Source organism: Vanessa cardui, chromosome Z, assembly GCF_905220365.1.
Source record: "Vanessa cardui chromosome Z, ilVanCard2.1, whole genome shotgun sequence".
Classification (NCBI taxonomy): domain Eukaryota; kingdom Metazoa; phylum Arthropoda; class Insecta; order Lepidoptera; family Nymphalidae; genus Vanessa; species Vanessa cardui.
The window spans coordinates 9,948,999-9,972,141 of record NC_061154.1 but is presented as its reverse complement, the minus strand read 5'-3'; the positions used below and the strand labels follow the sequence as shown (position 1 = coordinate 9,972,141).

At 30.2% G+C, this 23,143-nt stretch overlaps 2 protein-coding genes across 4 annotated transcripts; one reads left to right on the top strand and one right to left on the bottom strand.

Annotated features, from left to right (window-relative positions):
* Positions 1–316: 316 nt before the first annotated feature.
* LOC124543028 (pyruvate dehydrogenase [acetyl-transferring]-phosphatase 1, mitochondrial) lies at positions 317–8,169 on the bottom strand. Its single transcript, XM_047121038.1, has 4 exons — positions 7,707–8,169; positions 5,644–5,782; positions 3,710–3,876; positions 317–3,643 (listed from the first exon to the last, which is right to left on the bottom strand). Exons 1-4 carry the CDS (start codon positions 7,920–7,922, stop codon positions 2,657–2,659), a joined length of 1,509 nt encoding a protein of 502 aa, XP_046976994.1. The 5' UTR covers positions 7,923–8,169; the 3' UTR covers positions 317–2,656.
* Positions 8,170–9,049: 880 nt separating this feature from the next.
* On the top strand, positions 9,050–22,743 carry LOC124543439 (vesicle-associated membrane protein-associated protein B). Of its 3 annotated transcripts, none has more exons than XM_047121665.1 (8): positions 9,050–9,230; positions 12,425–12,577; positions 12,660–12,763; positions 12,841–12,921; positions 13,384–13,473; positions 14,448–14,528; positions 15,734–15,847; positions 19,168–22,743. In XM_047121665.1, the coding sequence occupies exons 1-8, from the start codon at positions 9,179–9,181 to the stop codon at positions 19,330–19,332; spliced, it is 840 nt and encodes a 279-aa protein (XP_046977621.1). In that variant the 5' UTR covers positions 9,050–9,178; the 3' UTR covers positions 19,333–22,743. The 3 variants fall into 3 exon arrangements, with proteins under 3 accessions (XP_046977621.1, XP_046977620.1, XP_046977622.1); XM_047121664.1 differs by having other exon boundaries at positions 9,051–9,230; positions 12,413–12,577; XM_047121666.1 differs by lacking the exon at positions 14,448–14,528 and having other exon boundaries at positions 9,051–9,230; positions 12,413–12,577.
* Positions 22,744–23,143: the final 400 nt, after the last annotated feature.

The following is a 23,143-nucleotide window of genomic DNA, read 5'->3' as shown; positions in this document are numbered from 1 at the left end:
TATTTGGTACATTATTTACATTTAATGGGTTTATGATCTATACCTTGTCAACTCAACTTCGAGCAACATATGACTAAAATATGAATACTACATGATATAATTAATATAACTACAATATAGTTACAAGAGTTGATAGCTCTGAATAACGCTGAAAACTATAATATGGAAAGTTTATACTAAAAGAAAACTAAAATAAATCAGTGATAATAAGATTCTCCATCACTATCTCAGATTTACTCGAAAATATAAAGAACTAAACAAATAATTTTCAGATGTTTTACATTTTAAAAATAAATAAAATAAAAATCAAGTTTGCGTTTTAAAAATAATATATTCATTAAATTTTCTAACTAATATTTAATCTCGAAAATAAACAAGGAATAGATTTAAGAAAACAAGGTGTAGATTTGACAGTGCAATGTAGATTTGACAATAAAAAGTGTAGACACATGGTGTAGATTTCACAAAACAAAGCAAAGGTTTTATATACCTCTATTATTTTTCTCCCAAATCAATACCTGATTTGAGAAAAAAGTATAGATTTGACCATACAGGTTTTGATTTGACAGTTAAAAGTATAGACTTGACAACACAGGTATTGATTTGACAGCAAAAAGTATAGATTTGACAAAAAAGTGTTGATTTGGCAGAACATAGTATAGATTTCACAAAACAAGTGTTGATTTGAGAGAACTAAGTATAGATTTGACAAAACGAGTTTCGATTTGACAGAACAAAGTATAGAATTGACAATATAGACGTTTATATGACAATACGAGGTATAGAGATGACAATACATATTCAATTGGTACGATTATACAAAGCACCGGGCATTGAAACAATTATTCTACAAATTCTACAAAGTTACATCACAACACGCTATAGGTACTTGGTTATAATATGATCATTTAATTATATTAGGAGATCCCCATATTTAACACGTATTTAAAAAAAATAAGGCCCTAATCGATTGTCTTAAAGTTATTCGTACTTTTTAATGGTCGTTTTAATAAAGAAAACTTTGTGATATATCTGTGGGATAAACAGTTAATAAATTATACAGAATTATTTTATTCGCACGAACGCAACCTATGGATACTTTAAAGACTTATTGTTATAATTTGGTGTAAGTGAATCATTAATAAATATAATGAAACATAAATAATTACAATAGCTTTGTTAAGGCTACTCATAGGCGTCAGTTTACGTCATAGGACATTCTAAATAAGGCCCAGCACACACGGCGCAACGCATTTGCAACGAAACTGCGACTTCTAGTTACTTTTGAGTTTCAGCCATAGACTCCTTTGAGAGACCGCACACGACGCAACCTGTATGAAACTTGTTGGAAACGCGTTTCAAACCAGTTGCAATGAAACCGGCGTGCAGGAAACTCGTGTTTGCGTTTCTTCGGATTTCGCGCCTTTTTCATGAACAAAATGGCATACGATAACAATCCATGAATTTTCTATCAGTTTCTTGCAATGCTTTGGCAGCCACAAACATACGACAGTTGATATTAATATCAATGTAGGGATGTATCTACATAGTTCTTCTTTTACGCCTTCTCCTTTGTCGAAGATATAAATACATAACCACAACTTCTTCATCACTTGAAATAGACATTTTGCAGACTTCTATTCTCTCAGAAAACCGAACTGATTGTGAGCCGTGAGGTTGCTGCGTGTGTGGAAATCGATTGAAACGAGTTTCAAACTAATAATTTCAGAAGGGTTTCGTTGCAGTTACGTTGCAGTTGCGTTGCGCCGTGTGTGCTGGGCCTAAGTTCCACTCAATAGGATTCGGAAAGGAGAATCATTTTTTATTTGTCAGTGTCTAATAAAACTAACAACAGCGTGTAATACCCCACATCCCTAGCTGGGCAATGGGTTTCACTTCATATTTTAGAGAGGATTTAGAGTTTATTCCAAGACGCTACTCCAATACCGGAGGTGATGAGTGACGGAATATGCTCAAAACCCTTACCAATGGCTGTAAATATGGTTACAAATATCATAAGTTAAAAACTATTCGTTGTCAATTTGCACATTAACATTGATGACAATTCGAAATAAAACAAAACGCGACCAAGATTATCCATCAACCTACAGCCCATGTATATGAAGTATCCCTCATTATATGACCATAATTATGCCAACAGACCATCCCTAATCGTGATCGCATTCACTTCATTTCGTCATACAAATGCCTTCAGTTTTGATGTTTCAAACTATAAGACACCATCACTTAAGTACAAACAAAATAACGAAAATAAGTCACTGAATAATTATAATTTTTTTATTAATTATATTACGTATTTATCTGGTGGACTAGTTATTTATATATCTACAATTATAATTAGATACACGATTGATATAAACATTGTTCGCAGTGATAATAAAATTCAATTCAATTTCAAATTATAAACATAACTATTAAATTAAAATAAATAAATTAAAATTCACATAAGTCATTCGCATTACACAAAATTAATTTAAATAAGGTCACAACAATGTAAGTATAGGTACACATATCACTCAACTTTTTAGGAACATAAAAATTGACAAACATGTAATTTTTACTCAAAAAGACAGAGTACACAGTTTAGTTGGAAGGCACGGTAATAGTCCACAGTAATAACTATAACATTTAAAATTCAAGCTGGACACTGTCTCAGATATTCTGAATCAAAGTAGACTACGGTGACAGTCATATCGTCTCTAAACATGCGACTAACGTCAGGTGACAGGCTCAACAAATGAGCCAGTCTCGAGTGATCAACACCATACTCCGTTCCACCAATAGCATGTCTTATGAGATGTGTGGCTGCATTTCGATCCTTTGGTTTGCTCTTCAAACTCTCTTTCCTGTGCATTAATAGATCATTTAAATCTCCCAGCTGAATATTCTTTTTAGGAAGCTTAAGGGGATTGAAAAACACTTTTCCCTTCATATGTTCCCCGACTAATTTAACGGCTTGCAGAGGTGTCATCATATCCCACAAGCCATCCGAGGCTATTATTAAAAATTTGTCCTTTGGTGTCAGTCTGTGATAAAAAATGTCAGGCTTTGCTGTCAGATATGGTGGTGTATAATAATTTGCGGGAATCGCCTTCTGTCCTATCAGCGGTACCACCAATTCAGATAAAATTTCAGTGGTCCACTTATATCTATAATCACCCATACTTCGTAAAGGGGCCAGTTCTCCTAAGAGCCTGTCCCTTCTTATAACAGTTTTACGCTCTTCATCGGGATGCTCATTCCAAATTCTCTTTAGTTCATCAAAATTTTCTGTATTATGTTCTTTGGTTATCTTTTGAGCAAACCATTCGTTATCTTCATTCATTGTTCCAACAACAGCATTGCAGTCGCCAACATTGGCAACATACATATGTGGACCATCTATGTAGGACATACAAGCTACGGCACCAGATAACGCTACGGACAGAGTTTTATGGTTAACAGTATTATTTTCTTTGTAAAGGTCTACCACTTCTCTGGATAAGTCACTATCTAATTCCATAATTCCATTTTCCAATGATGCCTCAATGTTAATCTCATCCTTGGCAGTTAATAGCAGTTTGTTTAAAAATTTATTAAAACTATTATCATATATTGACTTAAGATCTTGCACAATTTCTGCCTGAAATAAGAAATAATTAGTACATTTGTGCTAAAAATGTAAAAAAATTTATAAAATTATCCTTACTCTATCATTAAAAGTTTCTATTAACAGCTCTCGAGGATCCTGTTTAATATATTTTTGCAAGAGACCTAGAGGTAGTAGCGCAGCAGCAATATATTTAAACAACCGTTTCGATATTACTTGTGCACATGCAGGCCCACCGTGACCATCAAATACCCCCATGAGAAAACCTGTAACATACATTACAAATAATTAAAATCTCTGAAAATATCATACTATTACTAATATTACATTTTTAAAAAATTAAATATTTTGTTTATTATTTAAAAAAAAAATAATCTAATATAGACTAAAAAGCTTTAGGCTACAGTAGGATTATTTACATGGTAAATGTGGAAAATTTGAAATATTTATTTTATTTCATGTTTATTAATTGATGAGCGCCTAAATGTCATACCTTAGCTTGTTTGGGTGAATTAATTTATATGGTTAAGGTGAGTTTTTGCCTTTTATTATAATAAAATGGAAAATCTAGCAATTATTTCAAAAGCTATAAAATAAGTTGTATTTGTGCCTATAATTCCATTTCATATATTTACTTGTTTATATATGTTGAATTTAATCTAAATACAAATAGAAGGACATCTGTTTAAGATAGTTCGTGTATATTTAGTTTTAATTTTTAGTTAACAGAATATAAAAAAATAATGTATAGCTCACAATTTCGTTGAACGTAAAGTGAATGATGATTTTAAACCAAGAGGATAAGAGATGACCCCAGTTTTAAATCACCTTATTTTCTCAGAAAAATACGAATTACGAAAACCTTACAAGGTAGTAGACACCTAAACTGTAAATACATATTTAACAAGATAAAATGTTGATTGATAGACTAGACAATGATATAAATGTAATCTCGTTAGATATAAATACCACTATTTAATTATGTAAGATATGTTTTTGTGAAGAGAAGTAATCTTTCATTATTATTGTAGCTGTTGGTAGCTTCACTTAATTGTAAAATGACGATTCAAAAGTGCTTATAAAAGCCTACTTGAATAAAGTTTATTTTGATTTTGATTTTTGATTTTTGATTGATTAATTGATTAATTTTAAAATGTCCATACTTTACTATTACGATTACAAAGTTAATTTCAGTGCAGAAACCTCACAAAAAGGAATGGAGAACAAGTTATATTACGGAGGTTGTCTACAACAATTTCAACCAGATTGAAGTAGTATGGTTCAAGCACATTGAATTGGTGCACTTATTCCATTCACTCTTAAACTATTCAATACAGAAATTTTCCGTTCAATTTAGGGTTGCCACACTGAACTCAATGAGCCTGGAGCTACATCAACAACACAACAAACATACTTTAAAAGATATTTTGCACCACCAGCTTATATAGCTCTAGGTACAAGGATTACCCCATTGCTATCTCTATATAAATAATTGATGCTACTTTTAAGACTTTCTATTCTTATATTGATTAAAGGATATGATAGGGATGCATTTTGATTTTGATTTAATATATTTACAATTGTATATATATTGGACATATTTCTTTGGTTAATCAATGGGTAAATATAGATTTTTTTAATTGTCCTCACCCAAAGTAAACCGCGATAACTACATTCTGATGTTTTTAGCTCTCTAGGTTTTCCAGTATAAGAATCTGTATGGTATACTTGCAGATTATCCAATATCACCAACAAATGTCTCTTTAGAACTTCTAAAGATGAAGTACTTAGCAGAAATTCAGCCTACACATTGCTCTATCCAAACAACTTCAACTGAAGTTTATTCTGTTGTATTTTAAGTTGACTGCCATTATTATTAAATATATTTCAATTTATATCAATTCGGCCAGTACTAATTATTTTTAAATTAATATCAGAAAACACACTATTTTAGCTGTACTATGTTGAAACTTACCTAATGAAGCTGATGAATTAAATCACATTCACTTCTAAATAATTAAACAATTATTTACCTGATGTCATTTTGCACCGTGCTTCACATCTGGTATCCTCGATGGGGACATTGGACGATAGCTGATTAGAGTCATAAGACTTGACTGAACCATATGGAAACTCTTTATTGTATTCATTTTTTCGAAGAATTACTGTAACCTGAAATAAAAAAACAGCAATTTTAAGACTGGTTTTAAACAAATAATTTTACACTGTATATTTTGTGAACAACATATTTGTTATATAGAATGAAATAGAGTTGTAATTATACGGGCATAAGTAGTATGTAGTTTACAAAAATTTGAAGGTGTTACCTTTACTGCAATACTAATATTTTTAAAAGTATTGTAATAAAATAAAAAAATACATTTAATATTTAACCCTTTACACACATTTAAATTCTTTATTTTTAATTCATAGCACTTTATAACACATTACATTACATATACTGTGAAGTGTAACATAATTTCTGATATAACTTAATTTTCGAGAACATAATTAAAACTATAACACAAATATTGTCTATTTTTACATTTGTAAAAAAAGATATCAACAAAAACTTTGGTCACACATTTTATAATCAGCTTTAAATTATCATTTTTATTCCAATCAAATTTTAAAAAGCTATGCTAATCTTTTTCACCTGCCCTAGAATTTACTTATTAACTCGATTTATATTTTATTTTGAGTTATGATTGAAAACCAAGGAGATGCAAGAGGAAAACTCCGCTTATACTTTGGAGATATGTTTTGCATTCATAACATTTCTCTAAAACTTTAAAATAATATATCCGATGAGACATTTAAATGATTTGGAGCATATAAATATCATGATTTAGTTTTTTGTTACTGGCAGTAACAGTCTACTACATCTTCTATTAAATTAGTTATTTTTTTTACATAATACTAGATAAGCTGACAATCAAAGTTATATAAGGATTAGACTTTCTCTTGGAAATTGAACCTTAAGTTTGAATAGATTTGTTCCACTTTTGAATGGTCAGCGGACAACTTCACATTAACAGTATTATCTATAGGTCTCTTATCTATTCATTAAAGTTGCATGTATCCTTTTTAATTTTGATGCTGTAAATGGTTCATAATACACTGTTGATATATTGAGCTTCTGCTGCTAAACATGATTGCATATTTAAACTTCTTATAAAATACAACCCTAAAAACCTACACATTTCACACTCAGATAAAAAACAAGACATCTTGCGAAGCAATATTAAAATGAACGAGAAAAATATTATGGAAAATACTCAATAATTGTAATATATGAAATCTAATTTATAATGATATTATAACTCATAAATATTACAATAGATTCTTTTTTATAGAAACTTTTTATTAATTTTTAATATAATAAGACTATATATTTTTAAAATAAAATACTTGTATAATAGATTTTGTTAAAAAGTTAGAAATTTTAGAGCAAGCCATAATTGATTAATTTACTATATAAGTGATTGTATAGATTCAATTAGTCACATATTATTATTTTTGCTGGCAATTACTATGTTCATAAATATATAAAAAGGTTTTTACTAATTTCAGTATCAGTTTTGGACATGCTTATGAGATTTTACCTATTCATAGTACTTCTTTTCTAATAGAATCTAGAAAGTACTTCTACACTAAATATCTTGATGCAGTCCTGAATATTTTTTTAATCATCTCTATTAAAATGTTTGTGATATATGTTGTATGTGTTGCTATGGTTAGACTCGTATTAATTGTTATTTGAGTTGCTAAGGGAAACATTATTCGCAGCAATAAACTAACAAGCAAATGAACATATTTCCTCTCAATGTTCTTTAGTTGAATTGTAATTGTTTTGATTGAAATTGTATCAATGTAATTTATTATTGGATAAAATGTAAATGAAAAGAGCATGTAATATACATTTAGAATATACTTATTACATTTTTAAGGAAAATAATAACATGCTGCAGTTATATATAAATATAGTTTTAAGTGGGAAGTTTCAAACTAAGAATAATATTATAATTGTTTGATGGCAATTTTTTTTAATAATTTAACAATAAAATAATACGTGATATAAACTTTCAAAACTTACTTCTTGTGGTGATAAAAGAACTTCAACACCATCTTTTTTTACTTGTCTTCTTGCATGTGAAGAGTGAAAGAATCTGGATCCCAAGGCAATATATTTAAATTGACATCGATCGTCAAACGCGCAGCTCTTGTACCAAATATTAGACAATTTTTGCTTAAAACTGCGATCTACTTTTAAATATGTACTAATGACTACATTTATATTAGAATAATTCATATTTAGAGCAGAAATAAGCCGGGCATATTATGCAATCACCAAATATCTGATTGTTGAATTCACATGAAAAATAAATATTTGTTTACAAAAAATGTGAATTATAAAATTAATCAATATCAAAAATTTTGTATTATTTGTCTTCAATTCATCATATAAAATTTTTATCACAACTAAAAATAAATAAGTCAATAATTTTTTTCGCAATTCCCCAATTTCATGATCAGGGGAATTTTTATACAGCCACAAGTAACAGATAATGCATAATAGTAGATAAAAAAATGAACCACAGATTAATATGCTGCCATAGAAAATATATTCCAAATTTCAAAAGGCAAAAAACACGATTTTTATTTTTAAATATTATTGATAATTTAACACGCACCTTTTATTTTTTAAATCATACTTTAAATTACCTGTGAATAATTGATGACAAAAATTAAAAAAGAAAAATGTTATGTTCATAACATAATTATACATGTATATTATATATCTAATTTTTTTTAAGATCTAGGACTAGTTAAATTTTGTACAGGTATGCGTTACAAAAAACTTAACTATTGAGAGAGAATTTGTCAAACTCAATTTAGATGATGAATTTGTCATTTGATGAATTAACAACTAATATTAAAAAAATATATTAGAATTTATGTCTTAAATAGGTGACATGGAATGAATGTTATTGTGATAGCTTATTATAATTTTTAATATAAAAGGTAATTTTTTCTTCTACGTCTGAGTATAAAATAGTAGATAAAAGGTTTCAGAAAATTTAACACCCTAGAGGATGAAATCGGGTATACAGTTATAAAGAAAATTAAGGCTTTTTCATGTTTAACATAGACTCCTGATTATGCATAAGAGTCCAAAATTACAGTGTTATCCGACAGTATATCTTATCTAATATAAGTCTAAAATTAAATACGCATTCAAAGCGTATGCTTACTATTTTACAATATAGGCCTCTGCCATTGATCCATTTCTAAAAAGGTTAATTAAACTTATTTTTAACGAAAAACAAAACAAGATTTTATATAAAGAACGATTCTAATCGATAGTATGCAGTGTGAACATTAACTACTATTTAGTGTGGCAACATAAAAGTTTCAGAATATGGCACTTGTACATAAAAAGAAAGAGAACGCATGCGCAATGCGCATTTCGAATTCGTCATTCATCTTTACTGTGGCCGACATCTCGATTATAAAGATAATCTTGATCCGTTAATTTTGCTTACGAAATACAATAATTAACACAAAATGCCGAACCAAGTGTTAACTATAGAGCCGCAAAATGAACTGAAGTTCAAAGGTAAGTGCCTTTCGTTTTGTACTTCAAAAACTGCAACCGCCGCATTACAAGTCGAGCTGTAGACTTCGTGTTAGCTGCTGACAAATGGAGTTTCTATTTCCAGATATCGGCATTTTGTCAGGGTGCGGTTTTACATATTCTATTTTAATAATAGCAAAATACAAGATACAATGATTAGTAATAATAGTAAAAATGAGTAATTAGGTACAAAACCAGAATAAACTTGTCGATCCGGAAAATATGTTCAATCTATCAATTAGATAGTACTCCTGTCCGAACACCCAGCAATAGTGAATTGAAGCAAATATATAGATGTATAGTCACTATGTGATTCTAAAACATGTCCTTTGTATGTTTCATTTTACATATTGATCTTTATTGGAAGAAAATTTCGATTGCTTACATATTGACTACATTTTACATGACATTTTCAATGATGAAATCCCAAATGACAATCGTTTTGTTTCTAGTTATGAAGTTGTCCTAGGTATAAAGGAAGGATAACTATAATAAATAATATAATGTAGAATCTCAAATTACCTACATATTAACAGATAGAAATTTCCATTAGTTTATAATAACATTAGTAGGTAATTGTAAAAATATTGATATGAGACTCATAATCAATATATTTTGAATTTTATTTATTTGGACATTATAAAGAAAATATCTCATGTTTGTGTCATATAAAAATAGTCTTTATTCCGCCTTCATTAAGCAATACAAACAATCAAATTGTTATAACCGACAGTAATTATTGTAAATTATCATTCTACTGCTTTTAGATAAAGATTCATAAATCCAAATTTAATTTTGAAATTATTAGATACAGATTTTACATATAATAAACTTTTGATGCTACAGTTTTCATTCGGTTAAAAATTTGTAACATAACAAGTACAAAATTGACTCATTACCATAGTTAATAATGACTACTTGTCATAATGATTTTATTATTGTAATAACTTTTCTCATAATTTTATATATAAATATGTTAATTTTACAATCTTTACTCGATGGACCGTTTGAGTTGAAACCTTATACAGTTATTGATGTCTTGTCGATAGTGTAGTTCGTTATAATTTTTCGATGCATAGTAGATAGTGTGCGAATCAACAAATGCTGAATTTATTAACTTTGTAGTTTATCAGTACTCACAATAATTTGGTTTCCTGTCGTTTGCATACTGTAGCTTTGTGCACAGACTAATCAATGTTTTGGAAGATGTTTGCTTTCATTGATAAAAATATTTGTTATTTACCAAGTGGCTATTATTGTAATCAATTTGTTTGCTTATTGAATTAATAAATTAATTTAAGTAATCTTTTTCAAAATAAACATACATTAAATCATTTGATAAATGTTCAATAAACGTTAGAACATACAGATGTTACAAATTAATAACAAACAATTAATTATCATATCAATTTATGTAAATGTATTTTTTTTAAATAATATATATTTTAACTTTATATTACCAATTGTTTGTAGTATTGATTATTGTGTACAATTTTATATAATTTCTTCTTCCATTTTCGACAGAATATGATCATGCAATTAACAACCTAAATATAATTTCATTAATCTTTCATTTTTGATTGCTCCTTTTTGAGTAGGCCTATAAGTAATTGGTTACATTTCTTTTATATATCATGTTAAATTTTCTCTGACATTTTCTCAATATGATAGTGTTTTTTATTCTATTTAATATATTGGTTGGTTCAAACAAAAATGGCACCTTAAAAGCTTTTTTGAAAAAAAAAAAAGAACTGTACCAAATATTTAGAAATATAAAACACTATAATATATCTACTTACAAGTATTTCTATACATTTCATTCTTTCTAGTATTTCTATATATAAAAATTTATATCAATTAAAAACAAAGCCAATAAATATTGAAAAAAATAATGGGTGCTTCAGCTTTGCCGGCTAAATTTTAATTGATTTTGATTAAATTTTATTGATTGTATCAATGCGATGCCAATCTGGTATTGCATATAATTGTTTTTAAGCCATTGTTTATATTTTAATGACTTGGAAATTTATTCAATATCAATGTATATGATACAAAAATAAATGATATTCATTAATTTCACTGCATTTTGACAAATATTTTGTGCAGTTTGTTTTTAATGTTATTGTCATTATTCACTCTTACTCTGATGAGTAAGGACGTTTTTATAATTTAGTTTTTATTCCGATATTCGCTACGCCTATTCTGTAATGACATTACGAAATTTCCAAGTCTCTTAACCTTTTGCTTGCTTGTTCACGTGTATTCTATAGGATTAAGACAGGGGGCTTCTAGCTCCCCACAAAATTACCCGAATTGCCAACCTTTGCAAAACCTTTTCTTTGCGTGTGTGCATGCTAAAATTATCTTCGATAGAGCTGACATGTGGAAACACATGATGGATCTCCATTATATAATGTACACCAATTAGCGTACTTCTTATAACAACCGGTCTGTGAGATCAAACAATGAAATTACACTCCAAAACTTTGATGACCAATAACTGACGGTTTATCTTATATATGTAGTTATAAGTAAAACGTTTACGTGGTCTTGGTGTTATATTTTGATGATCATTAGGATCATATAAAGTTTTCTGTACTGTATCGGTCAATGGACAATTTTCGTGAACTGAGCAAATGTCAATGAGGCATTAGCCTTGTGCGGTCTTGCAGTCTTCTTTCGATGTTCCTTTCTTCCATTACTATTATGAATGTATTTATGATAGTAGACCGGTTAGTACATTGATATCAAAAAGAGCAATGTTGTCGAAATTTTATATGCTCATTGACTGAAGCCTTGCTGCAGAAGTAACAGAACCACAACTAAACTTATTTAGTATGTATTTTATCTCAGTACATAGTATTATCGCGTATTATTATTATTATACCAGGAACTCTCGAATAAAGACCCCTAACGTAAACTATCAAATCATTAGCGAGCAGTATGACTGTAAACAATTGCTGGCATTTGTTTACGTATGACTGTAAGTGGTTTAGCTTATATGACAAAAATGTATGTCTACCACTCGACCCTAGAAATAATAAAACGAATTGAAACATCTTAGAATCGTGAAAGATATTGAGATAAACATCACATAAGCACACACGTAGGTTTGCGGTGCAGACTATGCTTAAAGATATAGTCGTTATTATTGAATTTTTTAGTTGATTTTTCAGGAATGTTTGAACTGGGCTACACAACGTACATGAGGTTGACAAACCCGTCAGAGCATACCGTCTTGTTCAAAATCAAGACCACGGCCCCAAAGAAGTATTGCGTTCGTCCTAACTCTGGGGTGCTCGAACCGAATTCCAACGTCGACATAGCAAGTAAGTTACCAAAACGATATCGATAGCATATTTCTTGATATAAAAGACGAATTGAGACGAGTATTCATTAAATTGTTTCCAGTAACTCCTCAGCCTGTCCATGTGGACCCCAATGAAAAGCATAAACATAAGTTTATGGTGCAAAGTGTTATTGCTCCCGAGGGAAAAACTAACATAGATCAAGTGGTATGTTGAACTGTTTACATTCACTTATTATTTCATACAAACTCTATGTAATAACACAATTTTATTGATTGTTTTAGTGGAAGGAAATAAGTCCTGATCAGCTTATGGACTACAAGTTGAAATGTGTGTTTGATACACCTCGAGGTACTAATCTTAATGTAAGTACAAAATTACCTACGCATTGAATATGTTTTACAAATTACAATTTAATTAATTACTCTAAAGACGATCGCTAAGCTTATAATACCTAGGCCCCGGTTCGTATTCTTAGTGTTTTCTGCCAAGAATTCTAGTTGGCAGCACGAGATCAGGAAATTGGCACCCACATTCCCCTACTTCGGAAAGCACGTAAATCAGTGTCCTCTCTCGCGTCGAGTTCGATTTCCATCCCTTCGAAAAACGTGACTTATAAGGAGAACCATCTTCTCATTGGGCACTTTCTCATAGGCGCCCCTTTATACTAATATGCCCAGGGCCTTCAAAAGGTTAAATACGGTCCTGCTTCTCAGTACAGATATTTCCTTTTCTTGCATTTAACAACTCGTGTTTATTAGGCTTTTGACCAATGTCGCTATAATTTAGCAAGGAGACATAATATTTTATAAATAATTTCTGCCAAGGATGCCGGTGACACCGCGACCCAGAACGAAGTCAATAAGAAGAGAGTCGCAGTGTCCTCCGCAGCTGATGATGTAAAATCACTAACAAAGGTAATAATAGATATAATCGATCACTATGATCATTTCTTTACAAAACTAACTTTCAAACATGGCATGAACATACGAACGGAGGTCAGTTCATCATGAGTTCATAAGAGAATGACGAGAATCGAAAGGATTTGATACTGTATACTCTATTCAATGGCGGGAGGAGTAATGATAAATAAACCTTATGTTCACATTTCCAAATCGATTCGCTAATACGTAGAACGATATTATGCACTTATCGACTGATGTATAATTAATTAAATTGAAATACAACACTAATCCAATGAACTACTAATATCGGTAACCAACTTTTAAAGTATCGATAAAATTTCGTCGATAATCAAAATGCCTATTTCTTTTATTATGTCATATTCGTAGTCAAAGTGGTTCATATGCATATCTGCTCCTCCCGCCACTGCCTTCGAATATAATAATTGTTGTGCTGTGCTTTTTCGGGTTTTATTTGCTCGAATTATATCAAACTGTATTGTACATACCACATTGAGTTCAGTGCATAGACCACATATTAAAAAATAGTGTTTCATGACATTAATGTTTCTAGAATACATAAAACATATATCCACATAGTACTGTGATTGTAGAAATTGTTTATTAAGATTTAAGAACCGTTAAGAGATGTCGCTACTCGTAACATATATCTGCATCTCACGGTATATAAGAATTTGTTTACCTAAATCGGAATGTATACTTTCGATATACAATATACCTATTTTAGTGGCGGAAGAGAAACACATTCATTAGCCAGCATTTTGTCAGCATTCACAGCATGGATTCACTTGAAATCATGTAACGGATTTGTAAAATTCCATGTTTTCCTTAAATAATTTCGTCCGTATATATTTTCCTATGGCAATACTGTAAATCGTTATAACCTTCATTCTACCTTCTAATCGAAATGATTCAAACGAACTGGCTTCGAGTAAGTCCAAGCTTGGCATGTTGAATGTATATTCCAGGATGCTGTAGAAGGTCTTATCCAGAATGAAGCAAAGAGGAAGGATGATGACCTCACGTCGGGATCGTTAAGCGCGAAAACGGTACCACGCTTTCATTATCCGTTAAAAAAAAGTTAAACACGTACTGCGTCCATTTTTCTTATGTATAAATAACCAACTAACACAACATCAATATATTATTATATAATATAATATTAATAAATAAACAAATATATTAAAGCATATATCGCTGAGGTATGTATTTCTTAAGATATAAATATATAACTTTACGTATTTATAAGATGATATAAGGCCATAAGAATTGGTAATATAATCACATAATAAAAATAATCAACGGATTGTATCAATTAAAACAAGAAATTTTAATGAGAATTCAATGTAAATGTAACTTCGATATCATATTAGTAAAACATAAGTAGTGATTTGTGCAAAGCTGTACTGCACCACGCTATATCGCTAGAGTCATCTTAGTGTATCACAAGCACAAGTCACATAACATCTTAAATATGTATATTTATCTATAATTGCTCGTTGACGTGACACTGACGACGAATGGTATAATCTTTGAAAATTCCGATGTATTGTCACCAAACAGCGAAGGATCGTTTTAACGTCCGCCTTCTCATTATAAAACGAAACCACACAATTGCAAAAGAAGGTCGATTCGTCAATGAAATTGCCTTTTATAAACCGTATCGCTTCAAAATTTGTTGTTTTTGATAAAAATAACACTCGTGATAGTATTATGTATTTTAAGAGATGTAGTGTTGTTTGATAACGGTTTATAATGATGGTTTGATGTCTATCAATGTTTTAAAGACAAGTTTCAACAGTGTAAGAGTCAGGATTGTCTAAATATTTTGATGATTTGTAATCCTCTTTACAGAAGCCTTACGCTTAATAAAAGAATTTGTCGTCAAAAAAATCTAATTTTTATTAATGATACAAGAAAAAGTCAAATTTGCAGAACAACACTTGTAATTGTTAAAAGTTTTAACGTTTTTTATTAGTCGTCGTTAATAGATATTTAAACCTGGCATTAAAAAATATGTATATATTTACAGGTTAATTAAATAAGTTCCGTTCTGGACGTTATCTATAAAGAAATATAATCTATATTATATTTTATTATACATATATGTATATTATTTATTAGACAACTCATTTTCAGTAGTATGTAAATGTCGCTTTATACAAATGCATGTTCGTTTTTATTTGCATATTCAAACTGTATACTGTAGATGAGATCTATTTGATTTTGTTTATTTTTTTATTTATATTTCCAGACTAATTTCCCAAAATCTGAAAACCTCGAAAGCGATTTGCAAAAGGCGACGAATGAAGTGATTCATTTGAGGGAGGAAGAAAGCAAATTACGACATGAAAATCTTCGATTAAAAGTGAGTTCCACTTTATGGGTTTAATATTTAATACATATCGATTGGGGTGTCAAATAAAGTCGACTTTTGCTACTTGCTTAGACTATACGTACCCAAGTGCTGTCTGTCCTGTATGATTTACTTTTACACTAATACTGTATTTTATTTTACGATAATTCTTATTATATACCAACTTCGATTCAAACTATTTTTTTAAGTAAACATGTAAATATAAGGTGTCCTATAAATATCTTACGTTTTGTTAATTTGTGTGATAACGGATTTACTAAATCATTGAGGTTTTACTAAATTATTCAACGAAATATTTGCATTTGCAAGTAATTCGAATGTCATGGTATTCATCACACATGCACCCACACACAAACACACACACACACACACACACACAAAATAAAAATGACAACAAAATAAAATAAATTCCATTTTTAAAATAACTGTAACTGAAAAATAACAATATTACTTAGTAATGGTTGCCCGACGTTACATAATGTATTCTGTTGCGTACGAAAGAAGCTCGCCTTTCATATGCATTAGAATATCTTATACGTAATATGATCTCATATATTACAATATCATTAACCCGAAAAAACTTTATTACATATATATCATTAGTAATTAACTGCCATATCGTTATATATATAAGGTTGATAATTGCTTAGCGAATTTATTTATAACTAATTTGTAAAGAATTCACTTATATCCTCCTACGGTTCGTTTGTTTGTATAATACGAGTGTTGTATTACTATACAACTGAAATATGTTGTAATAATTTGTTGTCTTGTTTGTGATAGAGGAGTGAATATCTTGTAGATGTATTTCTTTGTCAGTTATGCTGTTTTATTTTTGCTGTCAATCGATCTAAGAGCGAATTACTTGAATCTGAATTCAAAGGAAATGGATCCTTATTAACAATACAAATCAATATTTAATGTTTGATATAACACACGAAATTGCTTTGCGCTGATGTTTTAAATGACACATTTTTTATATCATATAATTCATTCTTTACAATATATGTCTGTCTGTCTGTTTGTCTGTCTTAACTAAGTGTCATTTTTTTGCTACAATTCATATAAGAGTTAAAAATGATTTACAATAGTTTTTTTTCTGTTTACGTAACACGCGTTGCATATTTTGTATAAAGAGTCCAAGCGAACGAATTTCAGACAGCGCTTTGAAAATAAATTTAAAATACATATTCTCTGCTCGGCGACTGTTCTTTTACTTAACGTGATTGCGCGCAGCGTTGTTTTGTTATTGTTTTTTTTTTACTAGCACCGAAAGAGGTTTTACTCTTCCATATTTTATATTTTCGTAAATAGAATTATGTATTTTTATTAAATGATTTTTTGTAAATACAATAGCAATAAAATGATCTTCAGTTTGTATAAGTGACGTCATCTAGCTTACGCAAACTTCATTAGTCGAATTAATTATTAACGGAATTAATTATACTACATGGTGTTATACGATCGATCGTCTGTTTCAATTGGCTTATTTGCGTCTCTAGGGATTCGTGTTTACATTTTTTTGGTTAGGTGTTCTTTCAGTCCACCTATACAGACAGGTCAATAACCCTTTTTTAAGCTATTTTATGATATTTTCACCTACTGTTATCAAGGCGCATTGTCATGCTACGGTCGAATATAGGTCATTATATAACCGATGACCCATATTCAACCGATTCGAGTGATATTTGGTGATACTTTTCGCAAAACGGACGAAAGATCACTAAATATTATAAAACAAAGTCGGTCGTGATAAACTCCAAAATTACTGAACAGATTTTCATGCAGTTTTCACTAAGAGGGAAGGCTTAGGTATATAATTTATTAGGGTTTTTTGTGTAAATAAGTTGAAACAGAACGACATTTGCGATATATGTCGGAAAAAAGCAACAAAAATATATAAATAAACTTATGTCCACCTGTGCGAAGCCGGGGCGGGCCGCTAGTAATATAATATTGTAATCTATAGACATATTCTGTAACTCACCGCAAAACACGATCGCGAAATGTTATAGAGTGATATGAGACATGAGACATTCTCTTTAATAACTATAACTGTAAATGGTGTTTTATAACATTTCTCGATTGAGATACATAATCTTACTTAGACACAAGTGATTAGGAGTCACAATGCTTAAGCGTTGTTTAATTATATTTTATATTAATAAGGTGTTACTCAAAAGCATATTTACATTATTTCTATATGGAGGATAATATTGTACATACATATATCGTTCTAAATATTTATATTAAAACCTTTTTCGTTATAACTCCAGCACACATATTAGCATACGAAACACGTGCAAGTTAATATAGTCAGCACATTCGTACGTTTTTAAATAAGTTAAAAAAATAATTGTTTTTGTTAGTGGAGAAGTTTTAAATATTTTCATTGTGATTAGAAACATCCTCTATATACCATTACAGTTAATAAGAAGATATATTGTCATGACGAATAAATTAATATTTTAAACATTCTGTTACACAATATAAGCAACAAATAGTACTCACATATCAATAATAAAAACTAAATATGTCATTAAACAAACAAACAAACAACACGATAACAAATTCACACAACCACAACGAAACTTATACGACAGTGAAATTACTATAGTCTGTTCGCGTTAAGAATGCAGAGAGTTGTCATTGTTCACCGGCACCTTTGACCAATCAAATCTTCAAATTACAAAGTCAAGTTCACATTGAACTGGTAAAGACATAGGTTCGAACGTGATGGTTGTGGATGTAATTAATTATTAACTGATATTTTTTAAATTTTAATTAAATTTTTATTATTATTAACTGATATTAAAAAAATGAATACCACACCGCTTTGTAAAAATAAAAGTGCGAGAAATGCTGCGACCACGTCTTACAAGAAGAAATTGCCATGTGGGATTTAGATAATGTTATGGAACTCGCTGCAGAAAATTATTTTATTATAAACACTAACGACGACAGTAATAGTGTGAGTAATAATGATTAAAATATTAATGACTTAATTTCGATATTTTACGTTAATGTGTACTTTTAAATTCATTACACTTAGTCTTTAAAACAAATATAATTTGTTGCAATTTTAGCACAAATATACATACACCTTTACCCTTTTTTTAAAAAGATTTGATTGGTCAAACAACGACAACTCACTGCATTCTTAACGCGAACAGACTATATATTGTTTATATTAGTTCGATTAAGTCAAACAGACTGGGTGTGTCCAAATAAATAGTATCAAGGCGAGCGAAAGCGACTCGAGGTGGCGACTGGCGTCGATGACTAATGCGCTCCGTTCCCGTTGCTTGCAGGAAGAGCTGCTGCGCCTGCACCAGTCCGTGGGCGGCGAGGGCCGCGCGGCGCGCCGCCACTCGTACGGGCCGGAGAAGACTGAGCAGATCGCGCTGATGCCCTGGATCGCCACCGCCATAGCCATGGCACTGCTCGGCATCATCATCGGCAAGTTCGTCATGTGAATGACCTCCGACGCCACCTCACAGACGCCGCTGTTACACCACTCCCAACGCATCCCTCACACAAGGCAGCTTAAACGTTTTTCTTACTAGCGACTTCTACCTTCGATGCGCTCCGACCGGGCGCCGATCATCGATGCCCCGTTACCCCTCCCCATTCGCGGTTTTTAGGAAATCGTGACATCCAACTTCTTCCCCATATCCACATCACTATCGAGAAATGTATTAATTAGAGTCTATTTATACTGTTACCCGTAGCTATTGAACGAACTTTACTGCCTTTGTATGTGTTTCTTAATGTTAGGAAACGGATTGTTTAGAGGTTTTTATTTTATGAAATTTCTTTTAAGGTTAAGGTCATTATTATGTTGTCTTTTATTTAAAATGTATATCTTATTTTTAACTTTCGTTGCGCGGAAGTTGTTGCAAGGAGGCAAATGCAATTATCGTTTTTGTTTTTCAAGTATTTATTATCAAAATTATCAATATTTTGTATCACTTGTAAATCTTTCATATAATTAAGATTCGAGATGTAAGCTTGTACAGTCCATTACAATAGAAATTGTGCAAGGGCGAATGATATATCATAATGTTGTAACAAACTATCGACTTGTGGATTTATTGGTTACGTTTAATTAAGATTATTTATTGATGCCGAAATTTTTGATATTTAATTATCTGATATTTATAATCAAAAAGTAATAACGAATACACTTATGGCCTGTATAAAGCATGGTTAAAAGTTATAGTCGTTTAATTGTTTGACGTGTACTACTTATTTAATATATTATAAGAATATAATAGTATCTAGTGTTTTTATTCCAATATCAATTGTTATTAAGAAATTCGCTTAACTGCTGTTAACTTCATAAGTATCCTGTCTAATCTATTTGAGTGGTAAAGCCTTATTTTCCAAACGAGGTTTTAAGCATTCCAGTCGTTTCCGAAAGTATTTACACATTAAATACTCTACCTTACTATACTTAATAATCTCAATAACTTTACGGGGCTCCTAAAATAAACAAACCCCTTTTTTTTCTTACAACGATCTGTGACGAATATCAATCAATAAACAGCCAGTAAAATGAATAACTACAGTAAGGAGTAACAGTTGGAATAAGTTGAAACAACATAAAACAGTATGGTTAAATGTTAAAAACATTGAAAATTCTATATTAAATAGTTCTCACTATGTCATAACAAGCTGATGATCTGTTTTCATTTGACAATGGTAGTTCTTATGTTTATCATATTTCTAGTATTATCAGTCGGAGTGCGTTGTCAAATTCTATTGGAATGGACTTTGAGCGATTTGTGTGTCTGTACTATTACTATTAATATATGATGTCATCGCTGTGTCGCAGTCGTTTGAGATTTAATACTAAAATCAACTTACTCTCTATTAATTGTTCCTACTTATTTAATCAATGTGTTACAAACAAGCACTGTAGACAATGGGTCTATTTTGTTCATTAAATGTAAAATCTTGGTTCATTTAATAATAAAAAAGACTAAATATAAGGTATATTAGAATAATTTATAATTATATCATAATAAAATGTTTTGTTGTAACTTTCTTTAATAAAAATTGTAATCAATATTATAACATTACATTTATTTTGTCACGAACGATATGAAAATTTGAATATTTTAAATTCGACGGGTATTTAAATATCAACTTGTAATTGTTGACATCGATATATATATTTTTTCAATGTATTCTTTTTTTGTTCATTTCGATATGTTACTGTTAAAAAAAATGAAAAATTAAGGATACATGCACTTTCTTTGAATTATAGTTTTAAAAAAAAAAAACATTCTGATTGCGTGTGCTCGGCTATAATCACGAATGTGTGAATTGTTACCAGACCGAAGAACGAAACTGCCATAGTCATTATGCTCATACAAATTAATTTGCAATAAACAGGTGACCCGCGACGATTGACGACTCTAGTGCTAGTGGGCCATGCGTTTAATGCAATATTTTGTTTCACGATCATTACGTCAAAGTAGCGAAACGTAATTATATCGAACGCGATTAGAACTCGTACAATATAAACATACTTAGAAATATATTGTTTAGATATAGTCATAAATATTATAATAACGTGCTCGGTAGAGTTGATCTCTAGGAGTGCGTGAATACGCAAGCGAAGTCCCAAGCGGTAAATCCTTTGAGGTCACTATATTTTTTGTCGCTTCAATTTGTTTCATGAACAAAATGCGGGTTTTTATGGTATGATAAAAATCCTCAACTGGCACTAAGGCGATATTCTTGTGCGTTTTATTAGATTGATACGGAAATCGGTTGCGATAACTTAGTCTCAATTTATGATCTCCCACAAATGTATTTTCGTTATCCAACATGCATGACAATTAGGCCATTGTTTTTACGAAATGACTTTTTGCCGTATATGCATTTGGTTAATAAAATGCCTTGCATATAAAGGTAATGTACCATTTGTTAGTCGGACGCTAATGATCGTGAAACATATTTTAACTCGATGACACTATCTCAAATGAATGCGACATTCATTCTATAAACTATTAATACGCAAGTCAATATAATATAATAATAGATAATATTTGATTTCGGATTTCGTATTAAATGTATGTATATAATAAGTAGATAGTATGTGGCGTATATGTTTATTTATTACAAAGAACTTTTTGTTTATGGGTGACTCATATTATCAAAATGAAACCACAAAAGTTGCATCACACACCGAGATGTCATGATCACGAGATCGAATCGAACGCTGGTTATTTGACACTTGAATTTGGTTACATCTTATTATAAATGTATACAAGAGAAATAAAATTGCTTTCCGTGACCTTTTTAATAATTTATTCTTAAAGGCTTCCATGCCTCGTATAATTTTGTCATAAACAAAACTCGGAACAAAAATTTCATAAAAATTTTCTAAACTATACATAAAAAAAAATGTTAATTTTTTACGTAAAATTTTTACTGGAAAATAATCTCTTAGCAAAATTAACATTTTGATCTGTTAAGGTATAAGTGTTACTAAATGTGGTGTCGTTCTCTAGTGTGACATAGATTTTTTACTGTAATATATTTCAATCCACTTATGTAATGAAACATTTGTCAGAGTTATCATTAGTAATTGTCGTCGGCCACAATGAATAAGCCAGTGAGAAAAATCGCTTGAAAGTATAATAATAGTATTATAAGCGCCTCTTGTGGTATCAATATACATTTTATTTTGGTGGTGTCATGTAAGTTATTTTTAATGGGAGATGATGTATTGGGATAACGCCATTTGTGCATAATTCTGTAGGGCTTTTTTTTACAATAGATACAGTTAAATTTCCGTATGGTATTGTTGTTATATTAAACTATTATGCTATATTGTATCGGTTTCCGAAATAAATGACTTAATTTATTTGGAATATGTTGTCAGCAGTTTATTAATAATTCCTTTCTCTTCTTACTATTATTTATTTGAACACGAGAAGGTAAGTTCTTATGGTAATATATATTAATACAGTGCTGTTACAGATCCACTGTCTACTACTAAATTCTTTGTGATATTTCTATGAATACAAAATAAAACGAAGTTCAAGTTAATAGGAGCAATATACTATTTTTTTTAATTCATTGCAAGTTAAACTGTAATGACAGTATACTTTAATAAGCGACCTTTTTTTAAAATCCATTAAAGAGAAGTGATTTATATTTCTTTTATTATTAACAAGTTAATCGGTAAGAATGTACGGGTAATTTTTCCAAATCCAATATTGATGAAGACAAACCAAGATTCTAATTTCTTAAATATATGTAAACTTCCCA